This window comes from Miscanthus floridulus, unplaced genomic scaffold (genome assembly GCF_019320115.1).
Source record: "Miscanthus floridulus cultivar M001 unplaced genomic scaffold, ASM1932011v1 fs_664_1_2, whole genome shotgun sequence".
Lineage (NCBI taxonomy): Eukaryota > Viridiplantae > Streptophyta > Magnoliopsida > Poales > Poaceae > Miscanthus > Miscanthus floridulus.
The window spans coordinates 1-20,936 of NW_027097083.1; the positions used below are offsets into that span (position 1 = coordinate 1).

Consider the following 20,936-nt stretch of genomic DNA (forward strand, 5'->3'; position numbering starts at 1 on the left):
AGCAGCTCAAGTTGTTTCTAATGAAGCCTCCGATCATGACGGCGCCTCAACCAGACAAAACCCTACTGATCTACATCACCACCACTTCTCGCGTTGTTAGCACAGCTATCGTCGTTGAACACGAGGAAGCCGGGCATGCCTACAAGGTACAATGTCCGGTCTACTTCATCAGCGTGGTCCTTAATGAGTCCAAAACTCATTATCCTCAAGTCTAGAAGCTACTATATGCTATTCTGATCACGTCGCGCAAGCTTTGCCATTACTTCGAGTACTACAAGATCGTCGTGGTCACCGAGTTCCCTCTGGGGGACATTCTCCGCAACAAAGAGGCCAACGGCCGCATCATCAAGTGGGATGTCGAGCTCGGCACCTACTCCATTGAATTCAGAAGCAGGCCTACCATCAAGTCATAGGCACTCGCTGACTTCATCGCTGAGTGGACCAAGATTAAAGTGCCCATCCCCGCTACTTGCCCTGAGCATTAGGTGATGTACTTCGATGGCGCCCTCAACATCAATGGTGTCGGTGCGTGTGTTTTATTCATTACGCCGACCAAGGACAAGCTCCGATACGTTCTCCGAATACATTTTTCAGCCTCCAACAATGCCGCCAAATATAAAGCATGTCTCCACAGACTCTGTATAGCCGTCGAGCTCGGCATCAAACACCTCATGGTGTATGGAGACTCCGCGCTGGTCATCAACTAGCTCAACAAAGACTGGTCCTATTCTAGTGAGAAGATGGACGCATACTACGCCAAAATCAAGAAACTCGAAGGGAAGTTCTACGGTATCGAGTACCACCACGTGGTACGAGATCAAAATCAGCTCGCCGACCACCTATCCAAGATAGGCTATTCTTGCTCCGTGATTTCGCCTGGGGTCTTCGTTCAAGATCACTTTATGCCATCCATTAAGGAAGAGAAGGAAGTTTAAGAAATCCCCCTTGCCGAGCAGTTGGTACTTACAGTACCTTCGCTGGCCGCCGACTGGAGGGAACAGTTTATCAAGTACCTCACCAGCGCTGACGTACCCGCCGACAAGACCGAAACCGAACGCCTAATCCGTCGAAGCAAGCATTACGTACTGGTGGATGGGAACTTGATGAGGAAAAGCAGCAAAGAAGGGATACTGCAGAAATGCATCACCCAAGAAGAGGGAGTGAAGCTACTTCTCAAAATTCACACTGGTTCCTGTGGTAATCACGCGGCCTCAAGAAACCTGGTCGACAAGGCTTTTCGAGCTGGTTTTTATTGGACCACGGCCATCGCCGATGTAGAAGACCTCGTCCGACGATGTGAAGGATGTCAATTTTTCACCAAGCAGATACACGTGTCGGCGCAGGAGTTGCAGACCATCCCAGCTTCTTGGCCTTTCACATGCTGGGGACTAGACATGATCGGCCCTTTCAAGCTAGCGCTAAGTGGTTTCCGGTACATGCACATCGTCATTGACAAGTCTCTAAGTGGATCAAATACAAACCGCTTGTTTTGGCTACCGCAAAGAAGGCAGCCGAGCTCTTTGAAGATATCATCCATAGATTTGGTCTCCCGAACTCCCGAACAGCATTATCACTTACCTTGGAACTACATTCATGGGTCATCATTTTTGGGACTTCTGCGAAGACTGATGCATCTCCGTCAAATACGTCTCCGTTGTCCATCCTAGAGCCAACAGCCAGGTCGAACGGGCGAACGGCATCATCCTTGATGCCCTCAAAAAGAGACTATATCAGAAAGAGGAAAAACATCTGGGCAGATGGCTCAAAGAGCTCCTAGCTGTGGTCTAGGGACTGCGCACTCAAGCTAGTCGTAGCACCGGTGTGTCTCCATATTTCTTGGTCTACGGTTCAGAAGCCATACTTCCAGTGGACATTACCTTCCAAGCACCTAGGGTAGAACATTATAATGAAGAGCAAGCCACAGCTGTTCGGACAGAGGACGTCGACAGGGCCGTGGAAGAACACCTGATCACTTGCATCCGCATAGCCAAATACTTAGAAGGCTTGCGATGATACTACAATCGCAACATCAAAGGTCGTTTATTTGCTGTCGGTGACCTCGTTCTCCGTAGAAAATAGAAAACCGAAGGGATGCATAAGCTCTCCTCCCCCTAGGAAGGGCCTTATGTGGTCAAAGAGGTTACTCGACCAGGGTCTTACCGGCTATGTGACTTAGATGGAATTGATATCCCCAACTCATGGCACATCGAGCACCTCATACGTTTTTATCCTTGAAATGCTCTATATATGTACTCTCCACTCCATGATGAACAAAGTTTTTGTCGCCATAATTTGTCTCTGTTATTTCTCCATTATGGTTTAATCTCCATTTGCGGTCGCCAGCTCTAAGCTACTCCTTAACGAACTCCACTATGTGATCTCCATAAATGCTCCATCACTTTTCTCCAAATCTCCAAGATATTTCACCAACCACCGAGCAGCACATGCTCTGCACTGTGTTCTTTGGAGAAGACCCAGTCTCCGATCTCTCCCTACACGTGCTACGGGCTCCGTGCTCTACGTTATGGGTGGTCCGCTATGGTTCCTTAGTCACGCCTGTTCCTCCTACACGTGCACGGGCTCCGCACTCGACATTATAGAATATGGGCTAGCTAAGGCCAGGGGCACAGTAAAGAACAAACTGCTCGGATGCTACTTATACTATGTATAATCGCGTTAGGGTTAACACTACATCTATTTTTCACCGAAAAGTGCTGGCAAACTGCTTAAACATGCACACATCACTTTACAACATTTATACACATGCATAAATGATTTTCTGCGCCCTCGTGCATTTTAACTGTCCTCTCCAGCTGGTACAATTCACTCTCCGAGCAGGTCATTATGTCTGGCCCTCTCCATCCATCTCGCCGAACAGGTCGATGTCGCCGACTAGTTTCTTCACCACGTCTTCCACCTCATCTTCCAGCTGCTGATGCTCCATCACGCCTGTCCCTCTAGCGAATCCAGCCCCTATTGCTTGAAGGTCAATGGTAGGGTAATGGGTCCGGACCACCGCTAGGGCATGGGTCATGGCAGAAATAGTGGCGTCACGTTTATAGCTCTTGAAGCTCTCCCATACCGCCTTGCACCTGTCGACGAAGGTGTCCGAACAGGGCAGCCTGTCGTTGGGCTGAGGAGCTGCCTCCATGTCGACGCAGTTGAGCGCCGGCTTGATTCCAGCAACTACGGCATCGAGCTTACTCCTCTGGGTTCTGGCCTCCTGCTCTAGCACGTTGAACTATGCCTTGGTCCTCCGATGATAGTCTACATGCATCACAAGGATCCATCAAACAAAAGAAATCACTCCAGCAACAACTCTGACCATGAACTACTCACCTTTTAGCTCCTCGGTTAGCTTCTCCGCTCGCCCTGACTCCTTTGCCTTCTCCTCTCGGAGTTGCCCAACGGTTTGGCGCAGCTGGCCGAGCTCCACATCTTGCTCTACAAGCATAATGGTCATCAACAACAATATGACTATTCAACAATGCAAAGCAAATTCGCTGATACACCGTACCTTTTCTCTGCTCGGAGATGTTTTTGAGCTACTCGGATGTGCATTCCAGCTGCTCAGAAACACTCGTCAGCTGCTCTAAGATGATGGCCAGCTACTCGGACCTACCCCACAACTGCTCGGACATAGTCACCAGCTGCTCGGATAGGATGCCCTTCTGGTACTCTAGATCCCACGCGTTGGATTCGACAAGATCACGCTCGCACTGGGCCCTATGGACGTTTTTCTCCATTATCTTCACTGCCTCCATCAGTTTTTCATTCTCCTCGATGAGGGGCTCCATCCACTTGATCAGCTATCACCGTTGTTCGGCAGTTCGAGCTATCCCCTGCAAAAGCAACAAGATTATGAAGAACTCTAATATCCAATGTCAAACACGAACATTGATGATGCCATGCTAACCTTGATCTGCTTCACCACTGTGGAAAGGGTGGATTCCAGCCTCCTGAGCTCCCTGGTGGTGTCCTCCTCCTCAATGACCACCACTTCATTGCCCCGCTTGAGGAGGATTTAGATGGCTTGAGGTCGTGGCTCCTCATGTTCAATCTCTTCCACCTCGTCCTCTTCCTCTGCAGCTGGTGGTGCCACCTGGGGGCTTGGTGGCCGCACAACACATTCGACCACACCCTCCGATGCCTCAGGGAGCACCGTCTGCTCCTTTGGCACCACCGACTTCTCCGCTTCATACTCTGGCGCGGCATCGACAACTCTAGCATCCGCCTCCAAAGACCCGGTGGCTTCTGCCGTCGCCCCGGGCATCGCTGCCAACCCGTCTGCCATCGGCGCCAACCATTCACCGCCGCCAAGTCCACCAGCAGTGGTGGTTGACTCCTTAGGCCGCCGAGCGCCCGGGGACTCCAGGACAGGATCTGTCGGCATCGCCTCCACGCTAGGACCAGCCACCGTCTACTCGCCAATCTAGATGAACGGATTCAATTCCTCTATATGCCTCGCTCTACATCAGATCAGCTCATCAATCGCCAAAAGAGATAAGGATATGACAACAAAATAACTCCAAGGCAAGGATACTTACGTGTTGGCCTGCCGGTACACTTTTCTAAATCGGCGCTGCCTACCCGAGCCCCTAGGTGCAGCCCTAGGGTCGACTCTCGTGCCCTAGGGTGGAGGTCTCGTGGTCTCCGCCGGTGGCCTATCCTCCGCCCGTCGCTCCGAGACTCCCCTCGCCTGCTGCTCGGGGACTCCCTCTGCCCGCTGCTCAAGGACTCCCTTCCCTCCCTTCGATTGCTCCTCCGCGCGGGTGTTGCGCGGAGGCGCTTTAGTGCTTAGAGGAGGAGCTGTTGGAGCCCCATTGTCATATGACCACTTGGACATCGCCGCACTCTGCGTCCGAGTGGTCCGGTCATCGCCAAGCGAGATGCCGCTCGGTTTGCACGGAGCGGCACCCGCCATCTTCCTCTTCTTTCGGGCCAGCTCATCTACCGCTGCCCTCTTCCCCCGGACTTTCTCCGACACCAGGGGAGGACTCTCCGTCCAACCAGCATCCACGCCTCTAGACTTCGATGAGGCACTGACGACACCTTCCTCAGGCTGAGTTGGTGGCTAGGCATCTACCGCCTATGGCCAATCGCCCCTCGGCACGCCCGAGAAGTACACCGCTTGCTCCTACGAATGGATTTTTCCATAAGTGAATCAGTTCACTGCTCGGCAATGGTATAGGATAAAAAAGGATCAGGAACAAACAATTGAGATGTTTACCTGAGGAGGCGGGTTCGTGCAGTTAAAGGGTCTCGTCTGCCCTGACACGCTGAATGAGGCAAATGGAGCGAATAGCTCTACGGCCGCTCTAGCACATCGTCCCTCGATAGCATATCCGTCCTCTCTCGGGTGCCGTCGGTGTCCCCCTTGAAGTCAAAGCCCACGTGGGCCCTCTCCTTGCAGGGCTGGACTCGGCGCATTATGAAGCTCGCCGCCACCGGTCCGTCGTTTGTCTTTATGCCCTTTATCAGGCTGAGGAGCTCCCTCACCTGCTCCATGTCAGCACTGCTCGACTTCTCCGACCAGCTCCTCTGGCTCTCTGGGACGTGGTCGACGTCGCAACAGATGGCAGGATGGCTCTGCTTCATGTAGAACCACCTGGTGTTCCACCCCTTCAGCGACGTGTTCAGCGGTACAGTGAGGTACTCGCCTGTCATCCCGTCGCGGAGTTGTAGATAAACGCCACCAGCCACCTTGGAACCGCCGCCACCCTTCTTCTTCAGCTAGAACCAATGTTTTCCTAAACGGTAAACGGTCTTTACATGGTCGCCCTTCGTTTAGCGTTTAGGCTGTTTACACAGTGTTTAAACGAAGTTAAACGGTCTAAACGGTTTTGTACTTTAAAAAAAATACATATAATTATATATGTGCATGTAAAAAATCAAGTATTCTAGCATTTATACATATTTATCCGAGTAAAAATTAATTATTTTGGTATGTATATATATATTTATGCATGTGAAAAGAACCAAATATAGATATTTATGCATGTAACATATCAAGTGTACACATTTATAAATATAATAAACTTAAGTATACAAATTTATCCATACAAAACTGAACTAGATTTACCTCGTGTTCACCTAAACAGCCGTTTAAACAGCTGTTTAGCCCGTTTAATGTTGTTTATCTCCGTTTCGTTTAGGCCGTTTAGACCGTTTTTTCCGTTTTTTGACCGTTTAAACAGTCAACCATTTAATTTCCGTTTACCCCCTAAACAAAATAGTTTACCCCCATTTACCGTTTACTAGCCGTTTAATTGGCCATTTAGGCGAACACTGGCTAGAACAAATGACGGAAGATGTTGAAGTGGGGAAAGACTCCGAGATACGCCTCACAGAAATGGATAAAGATAGATATGTGCAATATGGTGTTTGGGTGAAGATTGCACAGACTAACTCTCCAAAACTCCAACAGGTCCCTCAAGAAAGGATGGACGGGAAATCCTAACCCGCGCCAGAAATAATCCTAAAAAACTACAGCTTCATCGGCATGAGGCATTGGGTAGGGCTCACCGCTGGCTGGTTGCCATCTGGCGGTGACACGGTCCAGGAGAACGCCCGCCTCCACCATCCTGTTGAGCTTCGCCTCCCCCGTACGCGATGGCACCCACTCATCGTCATGGTTGACTCTGGTGCTCGCCTTCTTCGGGTTACCAGCTCTCTTTTTCGGCGCCATCTCTCAGATCTGGTTTGGGATTGGCGGTGGATGTGCGTGTGAATATGAGTTGGGAAGCGCGAGAGTTAAGGAGGAAGATGAAATGGCAAAGTGGCAAAGGTGGGAGCACGGAGTACGGCGACACAATTATAAAGCACTCCCCCACTCTCCGTATTCAAGGGTTTTTGGGAAATCGCTCCACGATTTGTGCCTCTCCGAATTCTCCGAAGTGGTATAATGGGCCGTTGCCTGGGCTGTCGTGCAACTGCAAGCCCATATCGCCCATTTATCTCCGTAATTTGTTACTGCTCACCAAATATTCGCCGACTTCTTCACCATTAATTAAGGCTCAGTAACCGCTACTGTACAACCATTACTCCGTTTTTTTTCTCCACGGTTTGATTTCTTCGATATTTTCACTTGTGGCTCGGGGACTACGTCATCAATATGACTTGGTACCTCACCACACTGGGGACTTTCTTCTGGCTGCTGTTGTTTCTGACCCTAGCACCACGTGACTACGTCACCTACTGTCAGGCTCGGAGAATGGGCACACTTCACCTTGAGGTGAATGTACGTTTTTCTATTCAAGGCTCCGCCCGGGGACTGGCTACCTGCTTGGCTGATCTTCTGCTTTTCTTCTACTTTGGAGCCTGGCACCACGTGACTACGTCACCTACTGTTAGGCTCGGGAACTAAGTGGGCACACTTTACCTCGCGGTGAATGTGTTTGCTTTAATCTAAAAGACTCCGCGCCTTCTGAAGTTGAAGAAGACTATCTCCCTTTCTCGTGGTCAAACTCTAAGTGGGCACACTTGGTCCACTACGAGAAATTTTTTAATTTTAAACTTGAGCTCCTTATATCCTTATGGCAAGCCTTACTTGGGATACACTGCTCGGCGACGGTTCATGCTGCTCGGCGATGGTTCACGCTGCTCGGCGACGGTTCACGACTGCTTGGCAACTCATCACAGTGGTCGGATCATGAGTCTGACTACTCAGCTTTGTTCCTACCTGCTCTGATAAGCTCAAGACGGCGTTGCATAACGGATATAAGGTGCTCGGGGACTAGCTGTGGGAGGTACGACCCTATATACCCACGGCAGACCACATGGGCTACGCCCCAGGGTGGCCCAACCCATGAGACGAAGCCTTGCGGACGAAGCCTTGCGGAGCACGACACTGCTCAGCGTGTCCCGTAAGACACTGGAAATATATCATGAAGATACTACAAGATCTGTTAGGATACGTATGATCCCATGATTCCTGTAATTTGTTATTACTTTTCGGTTATCTATCTAACCGACTTGTAACCCTGCCCCTAGACTATATAAGGCGGGCAGGGACTCCCTCCAAACGTACGCAATATCATACTATAGCCAATACAATCCAACAGACCACAGGAGTAGGGTATTACGTCATACTGACGGCCTGAACCTGTCTAACTCGTGTGTCTCTGTTGCCTTCTTGTTCTCAATTACATGCATATCTGCCGATCAATCTACCTTTGTGGCATACCCCTCGGAGGACTGCCGATGATATTCTATCGACAAAGGGTGTCAGTGGCAAGCCTTACCCTCGCCTGTGTAATGCGAGGAGACCGCGACTCGAACCCGGGACCTTCCGGTCACACGCGGTAGCAATCTATTTCAGAATGTTTCAATTAGTAACATATTATGTATATAAATGGTTGGCTCCACTAGAGAGGCTACATTTTGAAATATGGTTCTTTATTCCTTGCATTTCAAACATGGTCGCTCGATTTGGTGTCCTGGACAGACCAGGTTCATTCAGTTCATTGCTCGATTCATGTAACAGTGGAGTTGTGCATATGAGTCTATCTGTTTTGGCGTATGAAAGCCAGCTTTGATTTCTCAAACATAGCATGCATGAATTCTAGCATCTGGACCCTTGATTTAGTCAATTTTTTGTGTAGTAGTTTACATTACCTTTGCTTTACTGCAATTAATCCTTTTGTGGATCTGTAAATTTCTTCTCAATAAAGCCAAAGCATTCTCTATTGACTAATAATCCTACGACAGAGAGGCGCGGACCGCGGAGGATCAGCCCACCAGCCGAGGAGCGGACATGGGCAGGGGTGGCGCGCGTTGGTATGTCAATCTCACGTCTGTTCGTTTTCTGCTAGCTGATACACATGGGCATGCTAGGTGCTGGCTGGATCAAAGCCTGGCGCAGCTCCGTACTTGACTATGAGATAGAGGAAGGATCTCTCGTGTGTTTGACTGCTTGGATAATTTAACGTTTTAGGCTGCACCTTTGATTTCCAAGTTTGACTGAGAAAAATAACTCTGCAAGTCAACAGATTCATAGACTTAGATAGGAACTTGTAAGTGAAATATTGTGTTTTAATTATCTTCATATTCTATTGTGTCGCAACTTCATATTGCGCGGTGGTTAAAATCAAGGAACTTATCTAGAATGAGCTGCTTCCAATTCTGTTGTATCGCAGCTTTGTATTGCTTCCTATTCTATTGTGTCGCAGCTTTAATTATATTGCGAGCGTGGTTAGCTTTAATTATGAAGAGTACTGTGTGTTTGGCTTTGTCCTCTGTAGATTAGCCAACTATTGAGATGAGCCGTCAGAGATTTGGAGTGCATGTTCGTGGAACTAATGAATTGTGATATAATTAATGGTCAAATCACCATGTTGTGTATTGTGCCCATGGATCTTCTCTTTTAGCTCTACAATCTCATGCACTCCGATACTCCTACTGCCTTCATACTTTTTATTTGTTCTAGCTGTTACCCATATTACTCCCCAGTAGAAACAGTTGATTAGAATATCCCCTGGTACCTTCATGCAGTGCAGGGACCTCCAGGATTATTCCTAACCTACACAAATGCTTTCTCTGAATATATCATGTAGTTTTTTTTAACGCAATATATCATGTAGTTACCTTTCTGAATTTCTCTATGTGGCTGACAAATCTTTCAAACAGACGCTCGTACAATGTTGTTTTCTTGCCACCTTGAAATAAAATATTATGCGTTTCACCGCCTAAATATACTTGTTGTTGGCTTCTAGAGATTATTAAAGTTTATTTGTTTCAGCTAATTTACATATAGCAGTTCGTGTCTCTTTAGCCCTTCCTGAATTTTACAACACTCAAAGGTATAGATTGATGCAATCTTGTGGGCTTTGGCATCATGGAGATGCAGGAAATCGCCCTCACAAGGTGTCTTTGTGTTGTATCCTTGAAATAAAAAGGTCAATGAAGGATGGAATGTCTTTTGAAGTGTTCTGACACAAGTGTTGAACTGTTGATGTAATGGGAATGGTAGCCAACGCTTGTCCATCCTGTTATTTCAAACACATCATTTAACACTCCCATGTTGATCCTGGTACAACTGTACTCCTGCATCTTATAGTTAATCAAAGAACCTGAACTTTTTAGTAATCAGCTTAGGTTTCCACTACCTTGTTCAATTGTGAGTTTATGACACCCACAGAGGATGGCTACTAGCCCTATGTGCCTCCAAAACTCAGTTACATATGTGCTCATATATGATATATCATGTCTACAGTGTTGATTGCCCTGCAGGGAAATAGCAGCTGAATCTGTCTACAAGGAGAGATGTATCACTGTAGACCATGAGGATAGTTGGACCAAGTACATGGCCATCTACAAGGAGAGATGTATCACTGTAGACAATGAGGATAGTTGGACCAAGTACATGTCGATTTCTGGTTCTGCAGAGGATGAGCACAACATTATCGCCCTGCAGGGTAGAAGAGTAATATTGGCCCTGATCAGAAGTGCTACTTACAGGTGGCCCGCTGCAGCCACCGCCGCTGTGCTGCTCTGTACCTCTCTGTTGTTTGCTCCTGCTGTGATTATTTGGTTTGCATCAATACAATTGCTTAATAGATGCCCCTATTCCTTCTGATTATAAGACGCAAGGGGTCTACTATTACTCTTTCCCCTCTCAGTTCTTTGTTGATGCTTGGCTTATTGCTCAGCAACTAACTAAATGAAATATTACTGAGAAGGGACTGATGTTTCCCCAGGATGTCATGAATTATTGCGCGATTGAGTAGTGCAAAAAGTCTAGGGATTCTAATTATTAGCTTGGTGTATGTGTATTAAAATTTTCCGTCGTAACGCATAGGGATTTAACTAGTAATGCTAACAAAATGTGATATGGATATCGTGTGAGGCGTGGAAGACGGAGCTACCAGCCAGGGGGTGGCCTTAGAGGGTGGTGTTTGGATTCAAGGGGCTAAAGTTTAATCCGTGTCACATCGGACGTTCGATGCTAACTAGGAGGACTAAACATAGCTAATTATAAAACTAATTGCACAGGAGTAGACTAATTAGCGAGACGAATCTATTAAGCCTAATTAATACATGATTAGCACATGTTTACTGTAGCATCATATTGTCAAATCTTGGACTAATTAAACTTAATAGATTCGTCTCGTAAATTACCTTTAATTTGTGTAATTAGTTTTATAGTTAGTCTATATTTAATATATCATATTAGTGTCAAACATTCGATGTGACCGAGCTAAATTTTAGCGTGTTCTGTATTCGGGTTCAGCTCCTCCGCCTCCTTGGGACGCAAGTCAAATCCATGACAATCGCTCAGTTCGCTGGTCTGAACTGAAAAGTTCAGCCGGCTGGTTCCCCTCCCATTGCACTGTTTATCAAACCAGCCAACCGTGTTTCTCTCTCACAACAATTCAGCCGGAACAGTGTTTTCAGCTAAGTTTCAGACCAGCGAACGGGGCCAATGCCGAGACCTTTTCTTTTCTTGAAACAGTATCCCTCGTTTGACCGTGCCGGTTATACTTTGGGCATCTTTCATGTGCGTGCTTCTGAAATCCGAGCCTACTGTTGTCCTACAATTTTAGCCAGCTAATTTTAGCTGCTAGGTATCCAAATAGCCTAGTTAAAAGACCAGCTAAAGCTACTTCAATCCAACTAAAATTTAGCTAAGTCTATTAGCTGAAGGATCCAAACACCCCAACTAAAATTTAGCTGAGAGAACTTTTAGCTGGCTAAAATTTAGCTTTAAAACTTTAGCTAGCTATATCCAAACGAGCTCTAGGTTAGGAGTATACATTCCATTCCGATTAAATTAACTCGCATATTATATATATATTCTTCACGTATCTAGAAGGCTAAGGCATAAAGTGTGCCAGCCTCAGCAAATATACATATATTGTTACATGTATAAAAGAATCGTATATTCTATCAAGTAGATATAGTTCTCGCAGGTTACTTCGACTCTAAATCATGGCTCACTTCAGTTTTTTCATAAGTTGTATTTTCTCCAATTTTAGTCGAGTTTACAAAAAATGTATATATTAACATCTCTACATGCTTAAATAAATGCACCATCTAAATAAATTTCATTGATACAAAATAATAAAGATGTCTTCAATTGCAAAAATAAGTGGTCACCGGTCAGACTGTTTATTGAGCCATTCTATGGCCTAAACCGAAGAGTAACCATGGTTTACCGTTAAACATTGTTGAAATACTGGCCAAAAACACTCGTTTAGGCTAATAGTACTATTCAAAGCTAATAACAAAAACTGATCATGTCTTTTGCAAGACATAAAGTAGATATAGAAAACCCAATTATTAGTACATATATCAATCTTAAAATGTTTTTTTCTAAATGACACTTCACACTTGATAGATGTCATTTTTTTTAAAACAAAATTTAGAATGTGAAAACCAGAGGCCGGTTGCTACCTTATTGCACCAAATTTCAAGCCATTGGTAAAAAGGCCAAGGCAAACACTTTTTTCTTTGGTAAAAGGATATCACTAATTGATTTAACAATGTATACATATTTTCCCCCATTTTTCAGTTCAAACAGAATTTGGTTTTTGCATGCAACACATATATGTAATAAAAGTAAAATTCAGTTAAATATAAACCATGACAGCCATACGTCTGCAGCTAATATTCGGTTATACGAGCTTATACAAATTACAAAACACAAATACTCCTGAGTTGGTTTACGTAATTTTTTTTTTCTGAAGTAAGAAACGGTACCAAGTAAAAAAATAGTCCGTAGTACTGTACAACCAACCGTTAGAGTTGTCATAATACCAAACTATACGAGGTGTTCATCGCAAAATATCCGTCTTATTCCCCTGCGCCGCCCCCTGTTTTTTTCCAGCCCCCCTTTTTTTTTCTCTCTCTATCTAATTTCTCGTGGAGGCGAGCAGATAGACAGGAGAGAGAAAGCAACGCAAGAAAGAGAGAGAGGGACACAGGAGGCGCTCTCGCGATTGGACAGGGCGCGAGCACCCCGACGGCGCGCGCGATCCCCGAGGCACGGGGGTGACAACCTCGCCGTCGCCGTCGCCGGAGCGGCCGTTTCGAGCTCCGTCCCGCCTCGGCCCGGCTCGGATTTGCTGGGATCCGGCCAAGAAATCCCGCGGTTGGTGAGGAGGGAGAGGAGGGGAGGAAGGGAGGGGATGGGTGTCGGTGCGGAGCCCAAGGAGCAGGCGGCGACGGCCGCCGGGGCGTCGGCGGAGGAGGACGAGGCGGGCGGGAAGGAGGACAAGGCCGCCGCGGTGTCCTGCTCGATCTGCCTCGACGCCGTGCTCTCCGCGTCCGGGGAGAGGTCCACCGCCAGGCTGCACTGCGGCCACGAGTTCCACCTAGGTAATTGTCCCTGGATCTGTCGGTGGATTGTTTGTTGCTTGTGGTTCAATTGCGGGTAGGTGCTATTTTTGGGTTGGACAGGCAAATTGGATGTGGGGACCCTTAAATGTGGCCAAATTCGTGAATAAATGGTTTAATTTTGCGGAATTAGGACCCGTTCACAATTTATAGCTGCCTCCGTGCTGAATTTTGGGCTAAAAGTTCTAAAGGTCGGATCTTTTCAGCTATATAGGCATAGGCTTCTGTTGCATGAACATGTTTCGTGGATGAATTTTTGCTATTTTAGCTGGCTGCATATGTCGGTACTGTTTGTGAGCTAGATTTGATGCCTGAGGATGATTTGGGAGTGTACACGGTTCTGAAATTTAGGTCAAGGTTCCTAATGTCTTATTCTTTTTTGTGTAACCTTGAATAATTTATGGTGACTTTAAAGGTTTGATAGAGCGGATTTTGTTCTCTATTAGTCTACTTGATAAAAGTCTCCAATTTTTGGGAACAATTTAACATTGGGAGGATGATTTGGGCAAGTACACCAGGTGGTTATTGCCAGATTTGTGTAACTTGTCTCTGGTTTTTGTTTACCTCATTAAAAAATCAGAAGTGTACCTGTTCTGAGTTTGTTTATGGTATAAGTTGAGCCTGTTTGGCGTGACTTTGAGGTTAGCAATGGGGAGTTTTCCTAGAAATTTTGGGGTCTTGAGCTATTTTATTGAACTTCGGTATAAATTCGGATTTTGGAGTTTGTTGGTTCTTCAAAGGGATTTAAGCACGTTTCAAATGCAAATATTGAAACTTGGGCAAAACTAAAAATGACACAAATTTGAGTTGTCAATTTGATTATCTCATTGGACAGTCTTTGTTGTCTTCTGTAATGAATTTAAGCTCATGTACTCACCTATTATATTCCCTTTTGTGCTAGATTTATAATTATGTGCAATTTGAATCTTTAGTAAATACTCCCTCCATCCCAAATTATAAGACGTTTGACTTTTTTGACCCCAAGTTTGACCACTCATCTTATTCAAAAAATTTATGTAAACATAGTCAAATTTAAGTCACTCTTGAAGAACTTTTATTAATAAACCAAGCCACGACAAAAGAAGTGATATTTTGCACAAATTTTTGAATAAGACGAGTGGTCAAACTTAATGCCAAAAAAGTCAAACATCTTATAATTTGGGATGGAGGGAGTATTAGGCTGTCAGCTGTTTTAAGATGGCCAGTAAGAGGATTAGAGGAACTTTGCAGGTTTGTTGTTAACTTACCCTTAGGGATTGCTTGAATATATAGACTATAGAGATTCAGGTAAAATCCTTCCTGATATGTAGGGACATTGGACTAATATCTAGCGCGCACAAAAGAATTTGTGTATAGTCTTTATATTACTGAACAAATATTTAGTTGTTATCTTGATAAATGGAACCATGTGCTTCTTGTATATGCTGTATTCTCACTAAAGTTCATTTTAGTGGTATCGGTCTTCCTCAGCTTTGTTTTTAGCTCAACATTCCCTCATGTCACAAATATAAGTCATTTTGGACATTGACATGGTATACATGGTAGATCTCTGATATCTAAATAAAAAAGGATTATATTTTATGGAAGTATATTTCATGATGAACCTACTAACATCAATCCTACCTTGTCAATCTATCTAGTTCTTTATACATTAGTGGTCAAAGCAAAGTTGAAAGGTTTGACTGACAAGAATCTTAAAATGGCTTATGTTTATTATAGGAGGAAGTATCCATATGGTTGTAATTGAGTTCTGATAGGGGGTTTGCTACTTCCGTGGTTTTCTGATGAAATATTGCTTTCTCTCAGTTATCTACAGCATTTATACTAGGTTGAGGATGGTTTTAGATGCTTCTGAATGTTTATGCCTATTTTTCTAAATATGGTCTTCAAATAGAGATTGGAATTTCGAGAACCCATGATAATGCAACATGCTTTCATGTATATCCAGGGGCGAATTTAGGGGGGTTTATCGGGGTTTGTCGACCCTGACAAAATGTATAAATCCTTTAGCAAAATACTATTGAAGTTCAAGAAAATCTATATCATGTAATGAAGCTGACCCTGATGACCCTGACAAGATTTATAAATGCTTTAGCAAAATACTGTGTATATCATTAATTCTTTAGCTGGTACGCAGCTTACAAAAGTTCACGCGTATTGGGTATCTAATCTTGATTTGAAATGTTTGACTTGATAAATTAAGTTATGGGAGATAAAATAAGTATTACTTTTCCAAGGCGTTCGATGCGGCTTCTGCCTGTTCTTTGAATATACAATTTGCTGTTCTTTAGCAAGTAATTTCTGGTTTGCAATGTCACTGTTATGAACCTTAGTTCATTTGGGGATAGGGAGGATAACCATTGCTAGGAAGATGGCCGGGCAAAGTCGGCGTGGAGGGAGACTAGAGTATTTGGGGGAATTGGGAATTGGATTGTTTGTTCTTCATTGCTTGATTCAAATGAGGGCTGGTACATGGATTATATAGGCACTTGGCCTGCTAAATAAAGGGAAATAAACTCCATAATCCCCTAAATCTTGTCTTCCCAGCATTCTGATCCGCAGCTGCTCCTTGCTGTTGCTGACCAAATCTGGCTGCGGTAATTGCGCCCCCTCTGGTCACCATGCAACCCCCGGCTGCCCCACATGACAGTCACTGTAGTGAGATTAGATGCTGAATTGCTGATGGAGAATAGTTCTTCTCAAGGAATGTGCTTATTATGTGGTGTGAAGTTGTGCTAGTTTACTTTATTACCTATTATGCTGTCTTAATAACCTACTATTGTGTGAACTAATCAGGATCAAAGCAGTGCTCTGAATTTTCTTTGCTTGATAATCTTTGGTATGCTAAGTATAAGTTTTTTTCCCCAGATTGCATTGGATCAGCATTTAATGCCAAAGGGGTTATGCAATGCCCCAACTGCCGCAAAATTGAGAAAGGGAATTGGCTTTATGCAAATGGTTCCCGATCTGCACATGATGTTAGCATGGATGAGTGGGTCCATGATGAAGACCTTTATGATGTTAGCTACTCAGAAATGGTATGTGACTGTGTCAACCATACTCTTAAATTATTTGTTCTTGTTAAAGAAACTTGACTTCTTGTTAGTTTTTGTGTTGGCTACATGCCTTTTTCTACTGAATTTTCCTATATTTCAATGTGTACTCCTGATGCTTGATATGATTCCTCATGCCAACATGCAAATGGTGGAACTGACCATACTTTTCTTTTGGTGTACTTGTTATGCTACATGAACCAGCGACTTCTACTAAGATCAACAGCTTTATGTAGCATATTTAGTATTCTAGAAACAATGCTTGAGTTAATTCAGCAATGTTCTTGCTGCATGAATAATCCTGGGACCAAACACTGTCCCTTATTTAGATAATTATTATTATAATGCATGTTTATGGTTCCTTGTTGCTTTTTCGTTAAAACATTTATGCGTCTCATATAAATCCTAGTTTGCTTTACTCTAATAAACAACCCTAGTTTAGTTTATTTTTGTCGATTCCTCATTTGCTGGCATTGTTTTACTTGCAGAGGCAGTTCTTGTGCATGATTATCCTGATAATTTATATTTCTGTTTTGTGCAGCCACTTCGCTTCCATTGGTGTCCATTTGGTCGCTTAGCACAACTTCCATCTTTATTTGAGTATGTTCTGCTTCACATGATTATTTTTTACTCTTGTTTAACATTCTGTTCAAGGATTCCGTGCACACAGTTTCATCTGTCTAATTGATTACAGGCCAGTAGGTTTAACATACAAACCACATTGTTTACCTACCTACCTTTACCTTGTTATAGATTCATACACATGACTCATATCATTTGTTCAACTTAAATCACCCATTTGGGATTTGCGGATGGCGATAATAGGTGCTTTACTTATGTAGGGTGTATTGAAGAAAACAAGTGAGCCAATCCTAAGATCCAGTAGCATCGATAATTTATTTTCTACTTGTAGCCATGCGAGAAAAACTGATGCAGGGCAACCCAGCTATTTGCTTTTTTTAAGCGGGAAACTTGACTATTTGCATTTCAACACAATCCTGAACAATCTGCAATAATGAATTATTTTTTTGGCAATGTCCATAGTGGCATTCTTGCCAAGATAGAGTATACATGGCCCTTTTTTTTCCTCAGAAGCATAGTTCAAGTAATGATTGACAATCCATATTGCCATAGTGCTTCATGTGTAATACAAGGAAATTCTCGTGGAGGATACTCAGTGATTTTTGCAGGAAACTTGATTATTGGTGTTGATATGCAATCCTGAACAATCTACAATATATTGCCAGATTCCACAGCTGCTAGTTTGACAGTGCTTGGTTGAAAATCATGTATCAAGCACTATGGCAATATGGAATCTGTACATGTAACGTGTTTGTTCCAGTTATCTCCTAAGATCATATCTGATTTATCAACAAACCTGTCTATCTGTTCTCTTGCTGTGAACCCCACTCTTTTCCTGTTACCTGTTATGGAAAAATTAGTGCTATTCACTTACACCTTCCCTTTTTCTGTCAGGGAAGGAGAATCATCACCTCCAATTACATGTAAGTTCTGATTTGCATTGAGAAATTTGTAGTAAAATTGAAATTATATTGAACATGTTTGGATATTGGTGTTGCAGTTCATGACTTCATGGGACAACATGTGTTCACGGAGCAAGTAGCTGTATCTGCTGCACCAGGGACAACTCATCCTTGCCCCTATGTGGCATACTTGCATCCTCTTCCACCACTGACGTCATCATCAAGCTCCCATGTCCCTGAGAGAACTATGGATCGTCCTGCATACCATGATCATTGGAACCCCATGGCTGGGCCATCAGATGTTAGGCCCATGCAAACAATGCAACCTGCTGATTTCCATCATAGCCATTGGGCACACGTGCCCCATTCTTATGCTCAACCCAACAGCAATAACGAGCAGCCAGGAATCCCTTTTGGAACAAGGGCTGCACGGGTTGATGGTGATAGCCAACGTCGAGCATCCGTTGTTTCTCCATCTTACTTCAGTAATGGGTAAATTATACTTATCTCTCGTGAGTTATGCTACGACTTTGCTATGAAAATATGAAATTCTGAATTCATGCATTGTACTCTGAGAAGATGCACCATTTTTTAGTAAAATGAATCTAAATAAACAGTGAAAACCTGGGTCTCTTAGCATATATCACCTGTGTGAATACAACAACAACAACAAAGCCTTTTAGTCCCAAGCAAGTTGGGGTAGTCTAGAGTTGCACGGTTCAGGCACGTCAATAGCTGCTTTCCAAGCACTCATGTCCAAACAAAGATCTCTAGGTATATCCCAACCATTCAAATCTCTTTTTATTGCCTCCCCCATGTCAGCTTCGGTCTTCCTTTACCTCTCCTCACATTAATATCTTGGCTTAGGACTCCACAATGCACTGGTGCCTCTGAAGGTCTCCTTTGGACATGGCCAAACCACCTCAACCGATGTTGGATAAGCTTTTCTTCGATTGGTGCTACCCCTAGACGATCACGTATATCATTGTTCCGAACTCGGTCCATCCTTGTGTTACCAGAAATCCAGCGCAACATACGCATCTCCGCAACACTCAGTTGTTGGACATGTCGTCTTTTTGTAGGCCAACATTCTGTTCCATACAGCATAGGGGGTCTAATCGCCGTTCTGTAAAACTTGCCCTTAAGCTTTTGTGGTACCCCCTTGTCACAGAGAATGCCAGATGCTTGGCGCCACTTCATCCACCCTGCTTTGATCCTGTGGCAAACGTCTGCATCAATATCTCCATCCTTCTGTAGCATCGATCCTAGATAACGGAAGGCATCTTTCTTAGGCACCATTTGACCTTCCAAACTCACATCTTCCTCATGTGCAGCGTTGCCAAAGTCGCATCTCATGTATTTTGTTTTAGTTCTACTTACTCTAAAACCTTTGGACTCAAGGGTCTGCCGCCACGACTCCAGTTTCCTATTTACTCCTGTCTGGCTTTCATCAACTAGCACTACATCGTCTGCAATATATCACCTGTGTGAATATTGTTAAAAAATTTCTTGTGCATATTTCTCGATGTTAGATTAGTGCCTTTGCCTCGATTGCATTACTCAATTTCCCTTTGTTTAACCTTTACCTGACATAATAGGTTGGGAGAATAAATCTAGAACAAAAGCTATACTGTTACAACATCAACGCCATACAGTCTAGCATCTTATTCATCTCTGTGAATACTGCTGTTATAACGTTTTTCTTGTTTGCAGATCTGGTTCCAGATCTAGACCTCCCAATGTTCCTCCTTTGATGCCTCAATTCATGAGGGCTCATGGCAGCATCAGCGAACAGTACCAACAAAATTCATCTTCTAGCCTATTTGCTGGGGCACATAGGTCAGGAGGCATGCGACCTGCCCCAACACCTCTACCAGAGAACCTCACCTTTTCCTTGTTCCCGCCGGGTTCATCTGGCCATAGTTCGATGGAGACTGACGATGTGGGAGGAAGCCGGTTCTACGCCTGGGAGCGTGACCGGTTCGCCCCATACCCGTTGATGCCCGTGGACTGCGAGACAAGCTGGTGGACCTCACAGCAGCAGTCTCATAGCACATCAGAGCCTACATCCGCTCCAAGGAGGCTGTTTGGGCAATGGCTCGGCGTCGGCAGGTCGTCCCCTGAAAATAGATCACCCGAGGGGTCTTCGTATCGGCAAATGCACTCACCTCGGATGTAGACCCTCGCTGCTATAGAATCCAAGTTAATTTGGAATCTGAGTCGCTTGTAAGAAATGATGTGAAACCCATTGTATTAAGTTAAGCCGGGCTGCGCCGTAAAACTTTGGGACAATGTCCGAGGGGCCAGAAACAGGAAATGATCCGGCTGAGAGGATATTTTGATTTGGTTTATGTGAATTCCATCTCGTACATATTTGAAATCAAGTTGGGATGTTCGGAGCTTCGAAATGTGATGTAATTTCGTATGCTGCAATTCTGCTGATTGACGGATATCAAATGATTACATTTCCGTTGCATGGTACCTGTTGAACAGTATATGTTTCGTGTTCGTATCATAATCATAACATGTGAAGACCTACCTTTCATGCAGTTTCCAACAAAATAAAATAAAAATTTGGTTAAACACTCTTACCATCGATTTGCAGTTGGTGGCATTCGTTGTGTTAGCATTGTGAAGTGTTGAATGCTGCGAGATGCAGACATTAGTAGTGTCCACCTAGGTAATCTGATTGGAATCGCCACACAGAAGGCCAGCAATTGGGGCATGGATAGCACAGAAAATACAAAATACTTCCATCATTCTAAATTATTGTATTTAGGTGCACTGTGCACATCTCTAGAATAGTTAAAATAAATTATAATTTGGAATGAAAGGAGTAGTACTTTAAGTACAAATTGGTTGCGGAGACATCTCTTTACGTTATTATTGACAAAAAGGTGCAGTTGAATTTTCACATGAAGATAGTTGAATTTAAGGCCCTGTTTGGTAGGACTTTTTAGGTTCTGACTTCTTCGGAGGAGTTGGAGCCATTGAAACTAGAAATACTGACTTTATTGGCTCCTAGCTCATTTCAAAAAGAGAGAAAAACGGTTTTTTTTGTTAC

The 20,936-nt window shown here is 44.3% G+C and overlaps 2 protein-coding genes and 1 long non-coding RNA gene across 3 annotated transcripts; 2 read left to right on the forward strand and 1 right to left on the reverse strand.

Moving 5' to 3' along the window:
• The first annotated feature begins 8,705 nt into the window (after window positions 1-8,705).
• On the forward strand, window positions 8,706-10,244 carry LOC136532595 (uncharacterized). Its single transcript, XR_010778261.1, has 3 exons — window positions 8,706-8,778; window positions 9,801-9,864; window positions 10,231-10,244. It is a non-coding gene; the product is annotated as an uncharacterized lncRNA (long non-coding RNA).
• A 2,624-nt stretch (window positions 10,245-12,868) lies between these two features.
• Window positions 12,869-20,348, forward strand: LOC136532596 (E3 ubiquitin-protein ligase IPI1-like). The gene is made up of 6 exons (XM_066525184.1): window positions 12,869-13,317; window positions 16,204-16,373; window positions 16,930-16,988; window positions 17,865-17,893; window positions 17,971-18,364; window positions 19,586-20,348. The coding sequence occupies exons 1-6, from the start codon at window positions 13,128-13,130 to the stop codon at window positions 20,049-20,051; spliced, it is 1,308 nt and encodes a 435-aa protein (XP_066381281.1). The 5' UTR covers window positions 12,869-13,127; the 3' UTR covers window positions 20,052-20,348.
• On the reverse strand, window positions 18,371-19,579 carry LOC136532598 (uncharacterized). Its single transcript, XM_066525186.1, has one exon. It carries the CDS (start codon window positions 19,226-19,228, stop codon window positions 18,674-18,676), a length of 555 nt encoding a protein of 184 aa, XP_066381283.1. The 5' UTR covers window positions 19,229-19,579; the 3' UTR covers window positions 18,371-18,673.
• Window positions 20,349-20,936: the final 588 nt, after the last annotated feature.

Bases quoted from the DNA above. Each gene is read 5' to 3' on its own strand.
- LOC136532596 (XM_066525184.1), top strand. From the start codon at position 13,128: ATGGGTGTCGGTGCGGAGCCCAAGGAGCAGGCGGCGACGGCCGCCGGG. The intron at 16,989-17,864 runs GTATGTTCTGCT...TTTTTCTGTCAG, and splicing joins CAACTTCCATCTTTATTTGA to GGAAGGAGAATCATCACCTC. The intron at 18,365-19,585 runs GTAAATTATACT...TCTTGTTTGCAG, and splicing joins CCATCTTACTTCAGTAATGG to ATCTGGTTCCAGATCTAGAC.
- LOC136532598 (XM_066525186.1), bottom strand. From the start codon at position 19,228: ATGAGATGCGACTTTGGCAACGCTGCACATGAGGAAGATGTGAGTTTG.